The sequence below is a fragment of the Ambystoma mexicanum genome, chromosome 1q (assembly GCF_040938575.1).
Source record: "Ambystoma mexicanum isolate Mex_15411 chromosome 1q, UKY_AmexF1_1, whole genome shotgun sequence".
Taxonomy (NCBI): domain Eukaryota; kingdom Metazoa; phylum Chordata; class Amphibia; order Caudata; family Ambystomatidae; genus Ambystoma; species Ambystoma mexicanum.
The window spans coordinates 1,449,963,151-1,449,982,339 of NC_090922.1; the positions used below are offsets into that span (position 1 = coordinate 1,449,963,151).

The 19,189-nt window shown below is 47.9% G+C and overlaps 1 protein-coding gene across 5 annotated transcripts in view; it reads right to left on the bottom strand.

The window, feature by feature from the left end:
- KIF2C (kinesin family member 2C) overlaps positions 1-19,189 on the bottom strand; it is a 1,350,025-nt gene that overhangs the window by 248,880 nt on the left and 1,081,956 nt on the right. For all 5 annotated transcript variants that reach the window (XM_069642340.1, XM_069642339.1, XM_069642341.1 and 2 more), the window contains one exon: positions 2,984-3,094. In XM_069642340.1, coding sequence (XP_069498441.1) covers positions 2,984-3,094 — 111 coding nt within the window. The remainder of the gene's footprint in view (positions 1-2,983; positions 3,095-19,189) is intronic.

Below are 19,189 nucleotides of genomic sequence, written 5' to 3' on the forward strand. Positions count from 1 at the left end.
CTGTGAAGACGCTTCGACCAATTGGAATAATGGGACCAACTAATCTCGGCACCTTCATCAAAACCTGCAAGCAAGCATTCTCGGAAGTGTCCCTGGGCCAACCAGTGGGTTGACCAGCTTACACAGGACCTTTGCCCTGATACCGCCACCGTTTTGAGGAGACCCTCAAAACTTGGTACGTCGCTAGCTCTGTGTTCATGGTGCCCTCACACCGAATTTCATACACTTGGCGTTCCCAGGTCTGGAGTAAAGTGAGTGCTCCCGAACCGGAGCATACGCTGTTACCGTGGCGCTCAGACGTGGTGACTAACTTTGCAGGTGCACTGATTTTGTGCCTATCTTGCCCCTGAAGCCTGCTGCAGTGAAACTGGCCTGATAAATCCACCAGGAGCAGAGAAATCGCCACTGTCCCGTTTGGGAATCAACGCTGTATCCTCTTCGCTGAAAGCCACAGACATTTCCGCATTTGAACCTGCAACCGAATTGGACTCGACTGCCAAATTTTGGTCCGGAGTGCGCCATGGGTCGGTAAGTACCAGCAACCATTACCGGTGACCCTAGAGCATCCAACTCTTTTTACGCATAAGTGGCCCCCAAGGGCCCCTCCCCTTTTCCTCGTTCGTGCGAACTAGCGAACTATTCCCAACTCTTGGAACCTGCTCTGCCCTGTTGGGGAGACCCTCCACGAATAGTGGGAACTTATTCTTCATCGCCTCACCCACCTTCCTGAGCTGCTGAAGAGACCCCGTTTTTCCCATCTGCATTACCCGTGTGTGCCAGCATTAGGCTCCACTCTTCTTAGGGATTGGACTGCCTCTCAGTTAGGATTGTGTTGGATGTAGAAGGGACTAAAGACTATTTTGCACTGCCAATTTTCTTTTCCCTTTTAGGTACGGACCCATTTGGTGCATTAATCCTTTAGACCCCATTGGTCTTGTATATATGTATTTAGATAGGATTGTATTGGCTTAAATGTATTACTGTGATTTGTGTGTTGAGATATATATTGAGATATATATATATATATATATATATACACACACACACATGCACACACACACACACACACACACACACACACACAGGGGGCATTGGGAATTCAAGGCAAAACAGGGCCTCTGCCGCACAGAGGCCATGGGGGTCTACAATGGACACATTAAACAATGCTCTTTCCATCAATGGGCCTCGATTTAGAATATTTGTGAGGTCATGGGCGGACAGAGGCTTTGCTGAGGCACAAAGCCTCTGTCTCCACCACCATATCCACCATTCTTTGGTACTGGCCATTCACATGGCCAAAAGGGTAGGCCTGCTGTGCCACGGTCAGGCTCGGTGTCCAAGCCGCTGGCATCTTGCAGACATTCTGCTAGAGTCATAAGGTCAGCAAAATAAATCGCAGCCACCCGACCCTCCAGGCGTGAAGTCGAGAGGCCCCTGATCCCCGTAAATGGAGTACATTGTTTCACAGAAACATGACCTAGACCCCTTCGACAACAGAAAGTTGGCGCAGACTGATGCTTCGGCGACTGTCTGCTTCGGGCACAAAGGCGCCATACTCGTCTAGGTCTCCCTGATCCAGTTAAAACCAGGCGCAACTGGGACCTTGTTGGAAGGCTGCATCGAGGTTTGACCCTGCAGTGGCGGTTTAGATTATATGGAGCATTTGCTTCCCAAATGCCAAAGGCTTCCCACTCAGCCCCGGACATACTCAAGCCAGAGTGGGACTTACCTGGCTCCTCGTCAGAGTCATGCCTGCATCGATGATGCTTCTTATGACATGTAGAAGACTAGTGGCTCCTCGCGTGCCATCTCTTTCTAGCCTTCTGATGGAGCCTGGCCTTCTCGGGGGGGGTCCTCAGTCTCCTGTTCTGCCGATTTGGTAGTCGAGCATGCATAGCGAAATTCGATTTGAAAACTAGCAAAAATCTGCCATGAAAGAATTCTCTCAAGCTCAGAGAGCAGCATGCTGGGCGTGTGAAAAGGAGGGACTGAGGGCAGAGTGACTTAGTATATGTACAGTGACAGACATCCTGTCCTGCATCGACAAGCACCATGCTGAGTCAAGATGGATCAACGGCAGAGTCGAGACGCCCTAAGCCCCCTGTCGAAAAGCTTTGAGCAGCCGACGTTGGAAGGGATATCTATCCGATAAGAAATCTGCAGGAGAAACCAATCTATTGAATAAACAAATCCGGTGCAGATCCGAAACAAACATCTGCTGGCGGCAAACTGTGTTAGGTTTGAAACACACACAGCCTTCGCAGTGCTGGGCATCGTGAAAAATTCCAAGATTCAGAGGAGCATGTTCCTGAAGCAAGTAGAGTGCGTGGAAAAAGGCAAATATGTCATGGGGCGCAGCGCCTCAATAGATACTGACCCTATCATGTCCGGCGTGGAGTGCATAGAAGTATCCCGATGAGCCACGCTGTGCCGCCTGGTGGTGGAAACGTTCCGAAGTACACGTGCATTGTGGATAGGATAACCGATGAGTAATCCATGAGAGGAAGGAATTCATTAGAATTGACGGTTAAAATGTTGAAAAGCAGTATTCCAAAGTAAAGTGAAAAGCACATGGAAAAAATAAATGGCGGTTATGGAGCACATGTGGAGTCCTGAATGCCAAGAACACCACGACGAGCCTAAGTACACAGGTGGTTAGGTTAAAAAAAAAAAATACACAAAACAGACGGTCGGTTAAAGTATGTCTAGGATGAGTAATATCAAAGAGACTTCATGAGAAATCAAATTACTGAAAGTATTTAGGGGCCAATATTCTTTAAAAAAAAAAATCATCTTGAGATAGAATTCAGATGACCCTACACTCAGCTGAATCAATTTTAATTGGCAGTGTCCAAGTCAACAATTTTAGATTTACGAATGGACTAACAATGTAATCTTAGAGATCAGATGGACAAATGAGTGTGGGGCCCAACAAGATTATATGTAGCATCAGGATACCAATTTTTCATTATAGTTTACTTACCATGCATGTCCTGGAGTTCAGGCCAATAAAAGAATCTCGCAGAACCTGAGTCAGCTTGCTCTCTCTGAATGGTGTGTGCGATTTGTTCTGACCCAGAGCTCGAATGCACTCCTGAGAAAGAAAAAGAATATTCATTAATATGGTCAATATTATAAAGTGTGCAATGTGCGTATTCACAAGTTAATTTAAATCCTGTGGGTAAGAACTGGCCTCAACTACCGTATAGAGCAACAGTCTTTGTAGGCGTTTACCTGTCCGTTCCACCTCTGAAAAAAAACAATGCAGCTAAAAGCAGATGTAGGGCACCATCTGAAATTGAATTAAAAATGCGAGTAAAGCAAACCAGAAATATTCAAAAATTGTACCAGTAAGAAAAATCCCCACTGGGTTCAAAGATCTCCAGAAAACACTTGGTGCCCCGGGAATCAGTAACGGGAGATTAGTGGTAATTCCCATTCACTCAAAATGAAAACTGCCACAGTGGTATTTGGATGTAGGTATTTGCAGTTCATTTCTATTAGCGGATTAAAAATTCAAAAGCTGACAAAGATAAGTGACAGCACGACAGCAGCTGATTTTTAGCAATGTATTTAGCAGTGAGAGCCAAGCAATGCCTTTGCAGAACATCGAAAGGGGAGCACAGAAATATGGCCCAGCATCCTAGGGAGCTTCTGAAATACCATTAGTCGGCAGACAAAAATACAGCAGCTTTCAAACCGTGTGGTCTGTAGAAAGTGAAATGTTTGCTTATTTGTAATGGTTGTTCTTGATCGGGGTTATCTTTAGGCCTGCCAAAAGAGTTGTATATGTTACAAAGCAGCCTTTGACATGGAATTGTATAGTTGCATCTATATTCGGAGCTTTCAGTACACAGCTCAGATGTAAATACACTAGAGTCTTGTATAGATGGTAATTTGGATGCAAGTTGTATGTGCCGATTTGCAGGTGCAAGGTGTGTGTTGAAGTGGTCTGAACTAGTACTCAGTGCTAATCACTGAAGCAAAATTGCCCAAAGGCTGTGAGGCAGTATCCTCCTTTACCTCGCCTAAAACCTTTACTTCAGCATATCTTTACTTCAGCATAGCTTGTCTGCAAAGCGGCGCTCTAGACTGCACATGAAGCGTGTTGTAATCCACGCAGGACACTGTCTGTATAGGAAACAGCTGTATTGCAAGATTATCAGCCAACTTCCCCACACAGTTCTATAAAACATTCATATAATTCTTATGATGGAACAGATGTTGGATTCTACCTTGAATTTATGTCACATAACAGGTAATGAACCCTTGACTTGTAACAGAATAACTATGTAAAATAGAACACATTCCCTATGATCAGGGTGAACTATGTATAGCATGGCATACAATCCTGGGCTAACTCAGTGCCACACAAAGCATGTGTGGCATTACTCAAATGACCTAACCACTCACTCTTTATGCCAACTCGTTCCCCGCTCCAATCGACAGGCATTGTCCAGATCTTCACACACCCTACTGACTTTGGAATACTTGTAATCTGTATTCCTGGTCCATCTAGGCAGTTTGATCTTCACCTCATCTCCTCCCCTAACATTCATCAACCTGCAGGCATGTTTTTTATCTTCAGACCTTTTCGCATCATCTCGCTTGAGCCTCAAGCTCTCTCCGACCTTCCGGACATGCACCCCAACCACGCTTGCATGCCCCAACCACCCTGGAACTAGCAGTGTGTTACGTTTGCGAGCCCGTATAAACGCAAACGGCGTAACATTAGTCATTGGCTGGGGTGTGTTCATATATTGACACACCCTCCAACACCACTCTTTTCCAATCCACATTAAACTGACATCTATATCCCTTCCATAACTGTCCTATTGAAACACTCCACACAACCATTACTTTGGGGATGAAGGCTTCCTGGAAAGGGCATCAACCACTACATTGTCTCTACCACAGACATTCCAATTCAAATTACAACTCTTAATCCACTTTGATATGCACCTGGATACTCCATCCAAACACTTTGTTAAATATTGCAATCAGGGGTTTGTGATCAGTGCGTGTTAGGGAGAATTCTCATTTATGGCTAATTTCCCTTACCTAGCGAGTCCCTCAGCAGCTTTGCTGGATTTCTGGCATTTATTTTTTCCACCTGGTAAGAGTGTGAACCTTTTTCCCACTCTTACACATGGCAAAACACATGTATTTCTACTTTTTGTGTGATCTTGGACTCTGGAGCCACACTACTCCATGAACCCAACTCTTTGTGTGTGTTACACAGCACCTTCAGTGCAGTGACACAGGGTTGTCTCCAAGACTTCCCACTGACTCAATTTTTCAGGGGCTGACTACTGTCCCCCAGAAACCGGGAAAGTTGCCATTTACTTTATGTAGTCATTTAAACTGCAGACCCAATACACCCCATCTTACATGGAGTATTGAAAAGGGTTAATTCCTACTCCTTTTTGTTTGCGCCTCTTGGAGCTTTGTTTCGGTCCCTTAATACTAAGACTTGGCTGGTGGCAGAGGTATCTACCCCATCTTTTCTACCGCGATTATACTATATAAACGTGGTATTGTTTTAAGCTATTATATTAGCCTCGAACATAAACCCGCTTGACCAAATACTGTTGCTTTTCGCTCCGGTCGGGTTTAGTCGTCATTTCTTTGTGTTAATATCCTTCTTGTGTTTACTTTGCGCGGCAAACCAGGTTTGCCTTCTTTGTTCGCCGACCTTTGGCGGACATCCGTCCAGAAGCCCTCCTTTCGAGGTTGCACTTTGAGTCCATTGGCTGGCGTGGTTGTCCGGGTAGGACAACGTCCCTGCTGTGCGATTGTCAGCCAGGCTGTGTGAATGGGGGATTTTTGCATAAAAGGCAGGACTCTTGGGCTGAAAGTCAGAGTCGCCACTGGAACTACAAGAACCGAAGAGAAGCAGAGAAGACGGCTGCTGCAACTCCGAGTCCCGGTGAAGCCCTGCTGCAGTCCTGAGCTAGCTACCCTTCAACGACACAGAAGATCCAGTCCGGAGTCTTCATCCCTTGAGCCTGGTGGGATCAACCAGCTCACCTTTCTATAGCCAGAGAATCCTCTCCTGGGTCGAAATCGCTGCACAAAGCTGCAGTGGTCCGGATATTCATCGGACGAGCCCTCTCCCGTTTTAAAAGGAGCGCACGCTTTATTCACCGTTGCTTTTGCAGCTGCTGGTCTCATCCATGGGTAGTGCAGATCGCTCCAGACGTAGTCGTCCTTGTCCCCACGAATGAAGCTTTAGGAACCGTGAGTCTGCAGGAACGACCAGGAACAACTGCCGTGGCACCAGCTTTCTTCATTCGAATAAGGTACTTTGCACATTTGGTCGTTCTCTACGTCAGACATTGAGGAATCGGGGTGAACCCTATTTTTCTTACCGGAGGCTTGTCCTTTTTTCCTTCTCTTATAACTTTTGCCTCCCTTTGACAATATCCAAGTACTCCTGGCCACGTTAATCTCCAACTATTGCAATCGTGGGATCCTCGACAACAGAGCCCTGCTCCATTTGACACTGGCACAGGCCTATTGACTATCTGTATTTTTGAACACGTCCTCCGATTCTAGTGCCTTGACAAAAGTATTGCCTATGATTTTTATCCCCTTTGCCTTGGTTCTTATTCAAAGTGCTAAGTGTGTTTGACTACGGTTACATTTCTTCCCGCGGGCACGCTTTTCTTTCGTAAGACCGAACTGTCATTACTGTCAAAAAGTGAGCGTTTCTTAACCCCTGGAAACGTCATTTGTTTCACACCACTGATCTGTCAAATCCTAAGGTACTTACCTTGAATTGTCCTAAACCAAGGGAATTGGTTGTGCGTAGTATATTTAAGAGTGTGGTTTTGTTTAATAGAAGTGAAGTGTTTTGTGAACAGATGGTTTAAAAATAAACGTACTTACATTTTTTAGCCAGAAAGCTTGAGTCAGTGTTTGCTTGAGTCACAGTAATTGGAGTCCTTTGTGTAATTCCTATTACTGCTCATTTGCTCTTGAGATAAGTCTGGCTGCTCCACTACTGCTACCACTAGAACTGTAGTACAGGCTTGTACCAAGGGTGAAATTGTACTGCCACTTGTAGACTTAATCACCTGTAGTGTTCCCTAAGGGTACTGCAGAGAATTCTGCCTAACAGTGCGAACCACACATTTTCTACCATACAGATGCACTCATTATTGCTCAGAATATGACTAACGCCTCTGTACAATCACAGAGTATCGCCCCTCCACTTCCTCGAGCGCTCTCGAAGCATACTCTATTGTGTGCTGTCCTGCGGCATCTTCCTGCATCAGAACCCCTCCAAGACCACATTCAGAAGCATCGGTATATACTACACACACAACCTCTCTGAAACCTTGCAACACAGGTGCTTTTGTGATATCTTTCCTTATCAAGACAAATTCTGACTCGTACGACTGATTCCACTCAAACTTCACCCCTTTTCTCGTCAATCTCCTCATTTACTGTCTTGCTCGCTAACCCTTTCAAAAATGTAGCAGAATACCCGATCACCCCCCAAAATGAAGATACTTCTGCCTTACTCGCTGGAGATGACGTCAGTAATAGCCGGAATTGTACTTCCTTTAGGTCGAACACCCTTGCCTGAAATGCTCCATCCCAGGTAATCCACTTGTCTTTTCCTAAACTTACAATTCTCCAGCATCACCCTGCACTGGGGTCTCTGCCTCCGGGCCACCCCCTGCACTGGGGTCTGTATCTTCGGAAGCACCTCAAAACCTTCCTCTTTGCTTCTGCCTTCTCCTCCCCTCTACCCTGTTGATTCTACTCCCCCTCGGCACCATGCACCTGGCCACCTCTATTCTCAGGTACCTGCTCATCTTGCCACCCTCACGCAGTGCCTCCGGGCCACCCCCTGCACTGGGGTCTGTATCTGTACCCACAGCACCCTCCCCTTTTCTTCCTGCACTTTCAGACCTACATGGATTGCTGCCATAAACCCAGCACTTGCCACTTGCTGGCTGCACTCCCATTGTTTGTTGCCTTTTTATTCATTACCTTTTTATTTATTATTTTATTTATTATTTTATTTATTGTTTGTTTTTTCCTTCTCGCTCCGCACTCTCCTTTTGTTCCCCCTTCCATGCACTTCTCCCCCTTCTCCCTCTACCCAACACTTGCACGTTCTCAATGTCACTGGGCCTAGTAAGATCGTTGTTTTTGTTCTCCCCTGTTCCCTTTCCGCGCTCTGAAACACTTGTGTATGAGCGCGATAGAAATAAAATATCAATCAGCGTTAGACCCGTCTCTTCCAACTTGTTCAACACCTTCAACTTATTATCATGTTCAAGATCCCTCCCCCATACCAAGATGTCATCTTGAAAAAACTTAACTCCGGTCATTCCTCCCAAGAGGTTATGCATTACACGCTGAAACACACTGGCTGCAGATATGACGCCAAACGGCATCCTGACTGAGAGACACACACACACACACACACACCCCCCCCCCCCATGTGGGTTATGAACATTAAGATGTCATTAGATGCAGGTTGCATCTTCACTTGTTACGCCGAACGAAGATCCAATTAAGAGTAGACTTTTGAATCATTTAAATCTGTGATTATTGCGTCGATTCTTGGCAATGGAAATATTTCTGTGATGACATTTTTACTGACCTCCCTAAGATCAATACATAGTCTCATCGTGCCATTGGCCTTTTTCACAATCACTATAGGGCTAATCCACTAGAAGTCACTGACCTCAATCGCACCCTCTTTCAACATCCTCTCCAACTCCACCTCTTCCTTACAAGCTAGCAGTAATGGCCTGCGCTTGGAAGCACAGGTACAATATTTCTTTCAAGCTTTATCCTATGTACAAGTTCTTTTAACAACCTACAGCACCTAGAAAAACCTTGCGAGTACATCCGGCTATGACAAGATCAACCCTTTCGGTTTCATCATTTGACTCACAAAGGAAGTTAACCTCCACAAATTGTAATCATTGTAAACTTGCTCTCCCCTATTTGGGTCTAATTCCTAAGGCAGTTTGGCAACTCCAAGATAGTAAATTCCCCCCAAGATTTGTCACCTATTTTAAAACCTGTGGTTTCTCTTTGAACCTCAACTGAGCATCTAATTCCCCAATGATGGTAATAGGATTTTCACCATAGACATTGGCTCCAAGTTTTGCTTCCTTTAAAACATAACTATAGGTTTTCTTGCCACAATTTCTTGCTAATGAAGGTGTCATTGTTAGGCAGAATCCAGTGCAGTGCCCTTAGGGACCACTACACGCAATTAAGACTACAAGTGGTAATACAAGTTCACCTTTGGTACAAGCCTGTACTTCACTGTTAAAGTAGTAGCGGAGCAGCCAGACGTAAACGAGCAGTAGTAGAGATTACACAAAGGACCACAATTACTGTGACTCAAGCAAACACTGGCTCAAGTTTTCAGGTAAACAATAGCCAGGTTACTCACCGTAGTACCACCTTACTCCTAGTCCATAGTCCCCTTTCCTCCATACTTATGGGACATCCCTCCGTCCTGTGGGATGGGACCGGAGCACTTAATCATCAACATTTTGCAAAAGTTTTAGTCTTTCCTCTCTTTCCGCGCAGGGCACAGCACGCGGCCGTAACCCACCCATCTTGGCACCGCCCCGCGCATCGCCCATCAGTCCTTTTCTATCGCCAGGCCAGAGACCTTTCAGCAATAACAGAGGAACCTTATTAGAGCGGACAGCGGGCGGGCGTATGGAGGAAAGGGGACCATGCACTAGGAGTAAGGTGGTCACTACGGTGAGTAACCTGGTTATACTCCTACGTCCTGTCCCCTTTCCTCCATACTTATGGGAGATTCCCAAGCACTTCTCACAGGAACTCCGGGTGGATGGAAAACCCCTTACTGAAAAAGGTTCTTCAGCACGGCCTGGCCAAACTGAGCATCAGACCTGGAGCTCAGGTCTAGGCAGTAATGCTTACAAAAAGCTGATGGGGAGGCCCAAGTAACCGCCTTTGCGATCGTCTCCCAGGGGACATATTTCTGAAAGGCAACTGCGGCTGCCTTGCCCCGCTCCAGGAGTGCATAAATACCTTTAGGAGGCTGCAGTCCTTGGACAGTGTAAGACTCTAATGCAGGCAGCGATCCATCTGGAGATAAGTCGCCTTAGAGGCCCGCTTACTTTGTGGATTACCAAAGGTCACCAACAGTTGAGAAGAGCTCCTAAATTCGGAAGTTCTGTCTAGACAGAACTTGAGAGCCCTTCTAACATCCAAGCAGTGCAGAACCCTTTCCGCTTCTGAAGCAGGGTTCAGGAAGAAGACCGGCAGGGAGATTGATTGATTCAGATGGAAATGAGATACCACCTTCGGCAGTAAAAAGGGTTTGGTCCGTAGGACATCTTATCCTTGTGAAAAACCAAGAACGGATACTCCACCAACAACATCGGAACTCACTCACACGCCTCGCCGAGGTAACGGAAACCAAAAGGGACACCTTCCACGACAGGTGCTTGAGGTCCACCGTGGCCATTGGTTCGAAAGGTTTATGGCACAACGCCGTAAGGACCACATTCAGATCCCACGACTGGTGTGGATTACGAACCGGGGGATAAAGGCGTGTCAAACCTGCGAAATGTCTCTTAACCACTGGATTAGACAGAGAGTAAGAACATTGGTCTGTAGATAGGTAGGCGGATACAGCCGAAAGATAAGTTCTGCATGACAGAACGTGAACTCCCGACTTTGCTAAGTGGGATACAAAGGACAGTACAGTGTCAATTGTAGCCACCCTTGGGTCCAGTTTGTGTAAACACCAATGACAGAACCTGAGCTATTTGCTCCTGTACTGAGACCTAGTCGAGGGTTTCCTGGCTGCCTGAATAATGCGCATGTTACCCGCAGACAGATTTAAACATTCCAAGGACCTGAACTCGGGCGCCATGCTGCCAAGCTGACCGATTGTGGGGAGGGGTGCCACAGCTGTTGATTCCCTCACACCCCCCCGGTGAAGATCGGGACTCAACAGTAACCTGATCGGTAGACACACCGACAGGTGTTGAAGTTCTGAGAACCAAAACCTGACCGGCCACCACGGGGCTATGAGCAGGAGAGAACAGTTCACCGTGTTCTTCAGCTTCCAAATCATCCGGTGAATCCGAGGCAGCGGCGGGAAAACATAAGCCCTCATGTTGTGCCATGGAATCTCGAGAGCATCCCCCAGAGAGGAGGCTCCCAGCCTGGATGGAGGCATACAGAGGAAGCTTCTTGATTGCTGCTGTCGCGAAGAGGTCCACTTCCGGAGTGCCCCAACGCAGGAAAATCCATGAGAGGATCTCCGCCTTCAATCCCCACTCGTAGCTGACCATCGTCCACCTACAGAGCATCTGCCGTGACATTGAGCTGGCCTGGAATGTGTACTGCAACTAGCCAGACACCATAACAAACTGCCCACTCCCAAATCTGGATGGACAGGTTCACAAGAGGGGGAGAGACTTGGTGCCCCCCTGCTTGTTGATGTAATACATCAACACCACATTGTCTGTGCGGATGCGGACCACTTTGTTTGCAATGATCGATCTGAACGCCTTGAGCGCTAGGAAGATTACCAGACGCTCCAGATTTATGTGGAGGAGCTTGTCCTGAGGGGACCAAAGATCCAAGACCTGAAGAATATCCAACGTTGCACCCCACCCTCGTGACCGTTACCAAAGGGGCTGGGTCCTGAAAACACCCCCCCCCCCCGCATCGACAGGTTGCTGAGAGACTACCACCACTCCAGGTCCGCTCTGATGGAATCCGGAATCATTATCAACTTGGAGTCTGGAGCCACAGCCTGACGCCAAGAACTCCGAAGAGCCATCTGAGTCCGCCTCATTTTGAGACGAGCAAGAGGAAGAGCCAACACGCACGAGGCCATGAGGCCCAGAAGCCTCTGGAACCACCAGGCCGACATGCTCTCCGACTGCGCAAACTGTGGCCAACAGATCCGCCATTCTGTCCCCGGTCAGGTACACACTGCAGTCGATCGTGTTCCAGCGGAAACCCAGGGAAATCAAGTCCTGCGAGACCGTCATGGTAGATTTCCGCCAGTTCACTGACAGCCCAAGATGGAACAGGAGCTGAAGGAGAGGCAAGGGCTGCGTAAGAGCCAGTCGTCCAAATACAGATACACATGGATACCCTGCAGACGAAGATGGGCCACAATCACCAACATCTTCGTGAAGACACGCGGCGCTGATCTGAGGCCAAAATGAAGCACTCAAAACTGAAAGTGCTCCTCTCCCACAGAGAAACTGAGATATCGCCTGTGTGGACTCCAGATCAGAATATGCATGTACGCGTCCTGAATGTCCACCACGCTGTCCAACCGCCCATCTGCAAGGAGGGCCGTATTTGGCCAGGCGTGATCATCTTGAATTTCTCTTGGGGTAGGAAAAGATTGAACGGGGAAAGGTCTAGGATGGTACTCAGGCCAGCTTGGCTGGGTTTGGGCTTCGTAAACATCCGGGAGTAGAAGCCCCCCTCCCTCACCAAGGGGGAACGGGTTCCACAGCTCCGAGATCCAGCAGTTTCTGAACCTCGGCTTTTAGGGAGGACGTCCCCGACTGCTGGAAAGGAGGCTTGAAGGGTGGGGTAGGGAGTAAGGGGAAGTCAGCGCGAGCGACTGAGAAGACCCACCTATCCCCGGTGATGGTCTGCCACGCCTCCCAATGAGACACTATGTCCTCCCACCGGGGTCTCGTGCGAGCGCTGAGAACACTCATTTGGTAGGCTTTTCAGTGGTGTTACCACCTGAACCTGAGGCGTGGTAGACAAACCGAGTCCGTTGCTGCCTCTGGTGGTTATTACCCAAAGGGGTATCCACTCTGCAGGATTTCCGATCTAGAAACCCTCTGAAACCAGAAGAAGGCCGGCTTTGCGACAACAGTGTCTGGGTTCTAAAAGGAGTTTTAACCAGGACGGACAAGGCTTAGCTGTCTGGGTGCTGTCCTTCGTTTTGGTCAGCTACACATCCGTCATGGAATGGAAAAGCTCCTTACCGTCAAACGGTAGGTCCAACACCTTGTCCTGCATCTCCTTTGAGAACTTGGTGGCATGCAACCACACCTGGCGAGAGGTATCAACTCCCAGCATCAGGCCCCGAGCAACGTGATGAGCCGCGGCCTCCAGCAGATCCCGGGCCAAGACCCTGGCATCGGACAATCCCGCCTTAAAGTCTTCCAGCTTCTCGACCAGAATGAACTGCTCAAACTCCAACAGACCTTTCCACATCTTCATATTCGCCCCCGCTAACACCAGTTCTGCATTGGCCTGCCGGAGCTGCAGGGCCAAGTTAGTAAAGTCTTCCTCCCAAGGGAGTCGAGGAGCTTGTCCTCTTTACCCAGGACCTGAGTAGCCGTTGTAGAAGAGGATGCTGCAGGCCTGGACTTTAAAGTGGCCGCAGCCACTACCGTGGAGGAGAGGGGCGGACAAGATGACAGGGCACCTCTTCCAAAGAATGCAGCCTGTATCGCGCGTCATTTTTCTTATAGACGAAAAGTCCAGCATGTGGTTTTTCCCAGACCCTATAGACCTTGGCCAAAACGTCCTTCTGCAAGAACAGGCCGGTACGCTCCGAAGGAGACAAGGTGAACGCCCCCGAAAGCACACCCACTTGCGGAGCGGGAGCCTCAAGCACTGGAACATCCAATAGGCACATCATGTCCAGTACACAGTCGTGAAAAGCTCTAAGAGCGGGGCTGGTCTTCGCTGACCTGATCGCCCTGCGCATCATCCGACAGGTCAGGATCCTGTTGAACCGTGTCAGGCACCGCCTTGTCCATGGGGAAGGGTCGGGGAGGCAAGGGCGGTGCCAGCTGAACCACCGGAGGCGCAGGTGGAGCCGGAGGTGCATACCTCCCTAAAAAGACCCTTGAAATACTCCCTCATGGGGTCAGAACGCATGAGTACCTGAAATTTGCTGAAAAAAGCATCCTCCAGAGAAAGCTTTGGCGCTGACTGAGAAGGCCTCTCATGAGGGGGATAATTCCACGGACGCAGAGGAGAGGGTTGCCAAGCTGGCCCATCCCCTGAAGTGTCCACATAAATCAAGGGCGCCAAACCCACAGGCAGCGAGATGTTATGCGGAAAAGGCATCCAAGCGTTCCAGTCGTAAACTGGACAGAACAGGTGCGCAAACGGAACCTTATGTTCACCTACAGAACCGCTCCCCACACTCCGAGGCTGATGGCGTAGTTGTGGGAGAAGCGGCCAAAATGGCCGCCGTGGATGTGGCGGGAACGGCCTTCATTTTGCCGGCACGTGTGGAAGTGAGGCAGGGGTCCACGTCGGTGGATCAGGGGTCTTCATTTTAGCCTTTACGCAAGGAACCTTGGCTGAGCTGGTACTATGTGGCCTGGAATGTTTCTGCGACATACCAATAGCCAAACTAGCCTTCACAGAAAGGACCTCGGCACTGCCAGTAAAGGAGGAACTTCGACTCCTTGCCCCCTCAACAGTTCTGGCGTCGCCACAAGAACGGTAACAGTGAGAAACAGCCTTCACTGACAAGGCCTCTCAGAAATGTTGGTTTCCTTAGACTCTGTACGAGGGACCCCAGACCCAAGTCCGGTAGTAATCTTTCGAGCGTGGGCCTCGAACATGCGTTCGGTAACACCAAGCCCAACCAAGGCCTCGGGGCGCACCCTGGTACTTTTGAGGGAAGCCGACAAAGGGGCCTCAGAGCGAGCTCCGGTACCCCACGACTCAGTAGAACTAAGTCTACAAGCAGTCCCCACAGAGGCGCCTCCGAGCGTACTCCGGTATCCACAGGCCCCTTACGGAGACCCTCAGAGCAAACTGATACAATTATTAGACCCAGAAGGCACCTCGGGGCAAGCCCCGGAGAGAGTGGTCGATGCTCCTCCCGGCTTGGGTAGATCCCGGGAAGGTGTCTCCCGGCCGGGGTGCTCTGAAAAGTAAATAACTTACCGGGCGTTTCTTCTTTTCGTCGATGAAAGATTGAGGATGCGAAGGAGGAGTACGTTGAAACACCTCCTCCCAAAGCTCTAACCGATGTCGAAGTGCCCGGACCGAAAGGGAATCACAATAAAAACAGGAGTCCCCAAAGGTGATCCGGACCCAAACACTAAACAAAAAGGATGGGGCTCTGCCCTCGTGAATGACAGGAGGAACAATTGGTAAAGTCTAGTTTAAACGACAGACTATTACACGATCGCTAGTGAGAGCCAGAGGAGGAAAACAAAAGGAAGAAAATCTTCCGCAGATGCAAGTGCGTCCAGTCCCGAACGAGCAGAGAAAAGGACTGATGGGCGAAGCGCAGGGTGGAGCCAAGATGGGCGGGGTTACGGACGCGTGCTGTGCCCCCTGTGGAAAGAGGGGAAGGACTAAAATGTTTGCAAAATGTTGATGCTTTTCCGTAAGAAGGGGACGGGACTTAGGAGTATATAAGAATATTTATTTTAAACCATCTGTTATAAAACACTACACTTCTATACATTCAAAACCACACGTAAAATACACTACATACAACCAATTCCACTTGTTCCAGCACATTCAAGGTAAGTACATCAGGATTTGACAGACCGTTGTTGCGATACTAATGCGTACCCACGGATAGAAATGCTAGTTAACACACTTTGTACTTTAGAATTTCAAACATGGGAAATGTGAATAAAAATCATAGGCAATACTTTTTCAAGGCAAGGAAATGGGAGGACTTATTCAAAGACACCGATTAAAGTCAATAGGCCTGCGCCAGTGTCAATGGAGCAGATGCTCAGTTGCCGAGGATCACACGTTTAACAGTTTGAGATGCCAAGAGTTAGTAAAGATTGTCAAATGGAAGGAAAAGTTAAAGAGGGAGGGAAGAAAGAACAAATCTTCGTGGAGGAAAAGGGTTCACCCCGATTCCGGCTGGTGAGATGGAGAGAATGACCAAGTGTGCACAGTACCTTATTCCGTTGGAGAAAAGCTGGTGCCACGGCAGTTGTTCCTAGTAGTTCCTGCAGATTCATGGTTTCTGCGGCTTCAGTCATGGGGACAAGAAGGACGACGTCTGGAGCGATCTGCACTACCCAGGGATGTGGCCAGCAGCAGGGAAAAAAGACAACGATGAATAAAAGGTGCGCTCCTTTTAATCAGGAGAGGGCTCTTCTGATGGCTATCCTGACCACTACAGCACAGCAGTGATTTCGACCCAGGAGAGGATTCTCTGACTGAAGAAAAGACGAGCTGGTTGATCCCACCAGGCTCAAGGGGAAAAGACTCCGGACGGGATATTCTCTTATTCGTTGAAGGGGTAGATAGCAACCAGTGGCGACTGCCTTCTAGCACAAGAGTCCTGCCTTTTATGCCCAAATGCCCCATTCACAAAGCCTGGCTGACAATCACTCAGCAGGGGGGCTGTCCAGCCCGGACAACCACCTCAACCAATCACCACAAAGTGCGACTTGGGTCTCCAAGGAGACCCTGTGCAGGGGGTGACTACACCCCTCCCTCATATTCAGCCCACCTAGGCACCCAGGCGCCAAAGGAGGGCTTCTGGACAGAAGCTCGCCAAAGGTCAGCGAACAAAGAAGGCAGACCTGGTTTGCCACGCAAAGTAAAACACAAGGACTTTAACAAAAAGAAATGGCAAATAAACCCGACCAGAGCCAAAAGAAAGAGTATTTGGTCAAGCTGGTTTATGTTGAGGCCAATATAATAGCCTAAAACAGTACCACGTGTATATAGCATAATTGCGGTAGAAAAGTCAGGGTAGATACCACTGCCACCAGCCAAGTATAAATGTTAAGAGAGCAAAACAAAGCTCAGAGAGGCACAGACAGAAAGGGGTAGGAATTAACCCTTTCCAGTACTCCATGTAAGATGGGGTGTACTGGGTCTGCAGTTTAAAAGTGACTATATAAGGTTCATGGCAACTTTACATGTTTCTGGGGGACAGTAGTCAGCCCCAGAAAAATTGAGTCATTGGGAAGTCTTCGAGACAACCCTGTGTTACTGCACTGAAGGTGCTGTGTAACACACAAGTTGGGCTCATGGAGTAGTGTGCTCAAGAGCCCAAGATCACACAAGTAGAAATACACATCTAAGAGTGGGAAAAAGGCTCACACTCATACCAGGTAGAAAGATAAACTCCAGAAATCCAGCAAAGCTGCTGGGGGACTCACTAGGTGAGGGAAATTAGCCATAGAATGAGAATACTCCCCAACAATGGGATAGGGAGGCGGTATCCCGTGCAGACTACAGAGGATCCAGGGGATTTTGTTTGCACCGATGCTGGGACGGCGAACGGTCAGGCTGCCTGGACCTCTGCTCTTCTCAGAGCACTGCTGTGACTGCGTGTACGGTTTGGGCGAGGTATTTGTAAGGATGGATAAAGACTTGGAAGTTTTTTGAGAGCCGTTTTTCTTTTCATCCAGCTCCTGGTCCCTTGTGGAGTGGAAGAGGTCACCCCCTTCGAACAGTAGCTTTAGTATGCGTTCCTGGACATCCGTGTTGAATTTCTTAGCACAGGGCCAAGCCGTTCTTCTCATGTCCGTTGTGTTAAGGATTTCCATCTGGCCAAAAACAACTTGGTCTCAGCCTAGTTTGTAGCGCACGTCTGAGATGCCCTTCTCCTTATTTTATGCATATTCAATTTGAGATGGTACACAACTCGTATCACAGCCCCTTTTTACAATACCCTGGATCACAATGGGCCATGGACCAGGCTTGTTTGTGAAATGCAATATTTATTTTAAAATTCAAAAGAAATCATGCAATTTTTAATTTGGGGGCAGCAATCACCAATGGGGTGATAATCACAATGAAAATGGAAACAAACCACTTGGATACACTTCTCCTAGAACATATACACAGAACAATTGAATAGGAGCACTTTTTATAGCACCCAAGTTAAGATTTCCCCACTGCAATGTTCCCTCAAGCCACACAATCGAATTCTGAGTGGATAGAAAGAAGCAGCAGGTAATCAGGAATAAGCGGCAGAAGACAGAATAAGAATCAGACCTTCCCTCACAGAATAAGAGGCAAAAACTTAACTCTTAAAGGCCTAAAATAACATTCAAAAGTTGACAAATAATGTGTGGTTAAATTATAATATGCATATGTTTGATCACAATAGCATGTATGTTATGTCACTGGCAATCACAAGGCAATGGATCAGCAAAAAGCATACAATTTAAAAATGAGGGGAAAGTTTAGAGCATGCTGCAAAATGACATGGGAAATCTTGCAATTTTCTCAATTCCCACTTTAAATTACCCAAACGGTTTTTAATAAAAAAAATGGGTGAAATACTCTGATCTGGGAACCTGGGGGATAGATGTATATCACAGGGACACTATAGAGTTGGAAATAGGTCAATAGCCAAGAAACGGGATGAGTTATGCAAGATCTAAAAAGGTACGCTTTGAGTAAATGAAGCTGTGAAATAGGAAAGGAAATCCGTTGTGACAAGAACAGTTACTTTAGAGTACTCAGGCTAGACCAAAGACTGACACCGTAAGATCAAAGGTTGATTCACGAGTTCAACCCTGTCACCCCAGCGCCCAACTCTGGCGGAAACCAGTCTTACTCGAAATATGACTAATGGCTTAGAATACGGATACAAGGATAATTCTAACAGTTTCAACAAGTTATCGGGGTAAGATAGGATTACTTAGAGTGGGATAAGGACAAAGGCAAGACAAGATAGGCAATGTATTTCTAAGGGGTAGGTATTATATTCACAGTCCACTTTCTAACTCTGGGATTTTTGGCCAGCCAACACGGTCGGGTCACCACACGGTTGGCGCGCCTGGCAAAAGACAGCTGGGCAAGGTCTGGTCACCGGGTATGAACAGCTGGGCAATTCGGGTCACTGGATGGTAATTCTCCTGGCAAAGGGCGGCTGAATGGCAGGATTGCAGTGGTCATGCAGGTAGTGGGCCATCCTGATTTCAGGTTGCAAAAAGGTACCACAGCTTTCCCCGTTTTAATGGGTGATTAGTGGGTTTAATCTATATCAATGGCCTTGCTGGGGATAGGATCAGCAATGCTTAGGCCTTGTAGTTTGAATCAGTAAGATGTCTGGAGCAGATCAGGAATGCAGCGCAGGAACTTCAGGAAGAGTTTGCCTAGAGTCTTGTCAGGGACTCTTATTTATAATGCATAGTGACTTCAAAGTATATGGCTGGGCAGGCTTAACTAAGCACACCTCTAACCGACTGGATTGGTAAGGGGTGCTAGATCC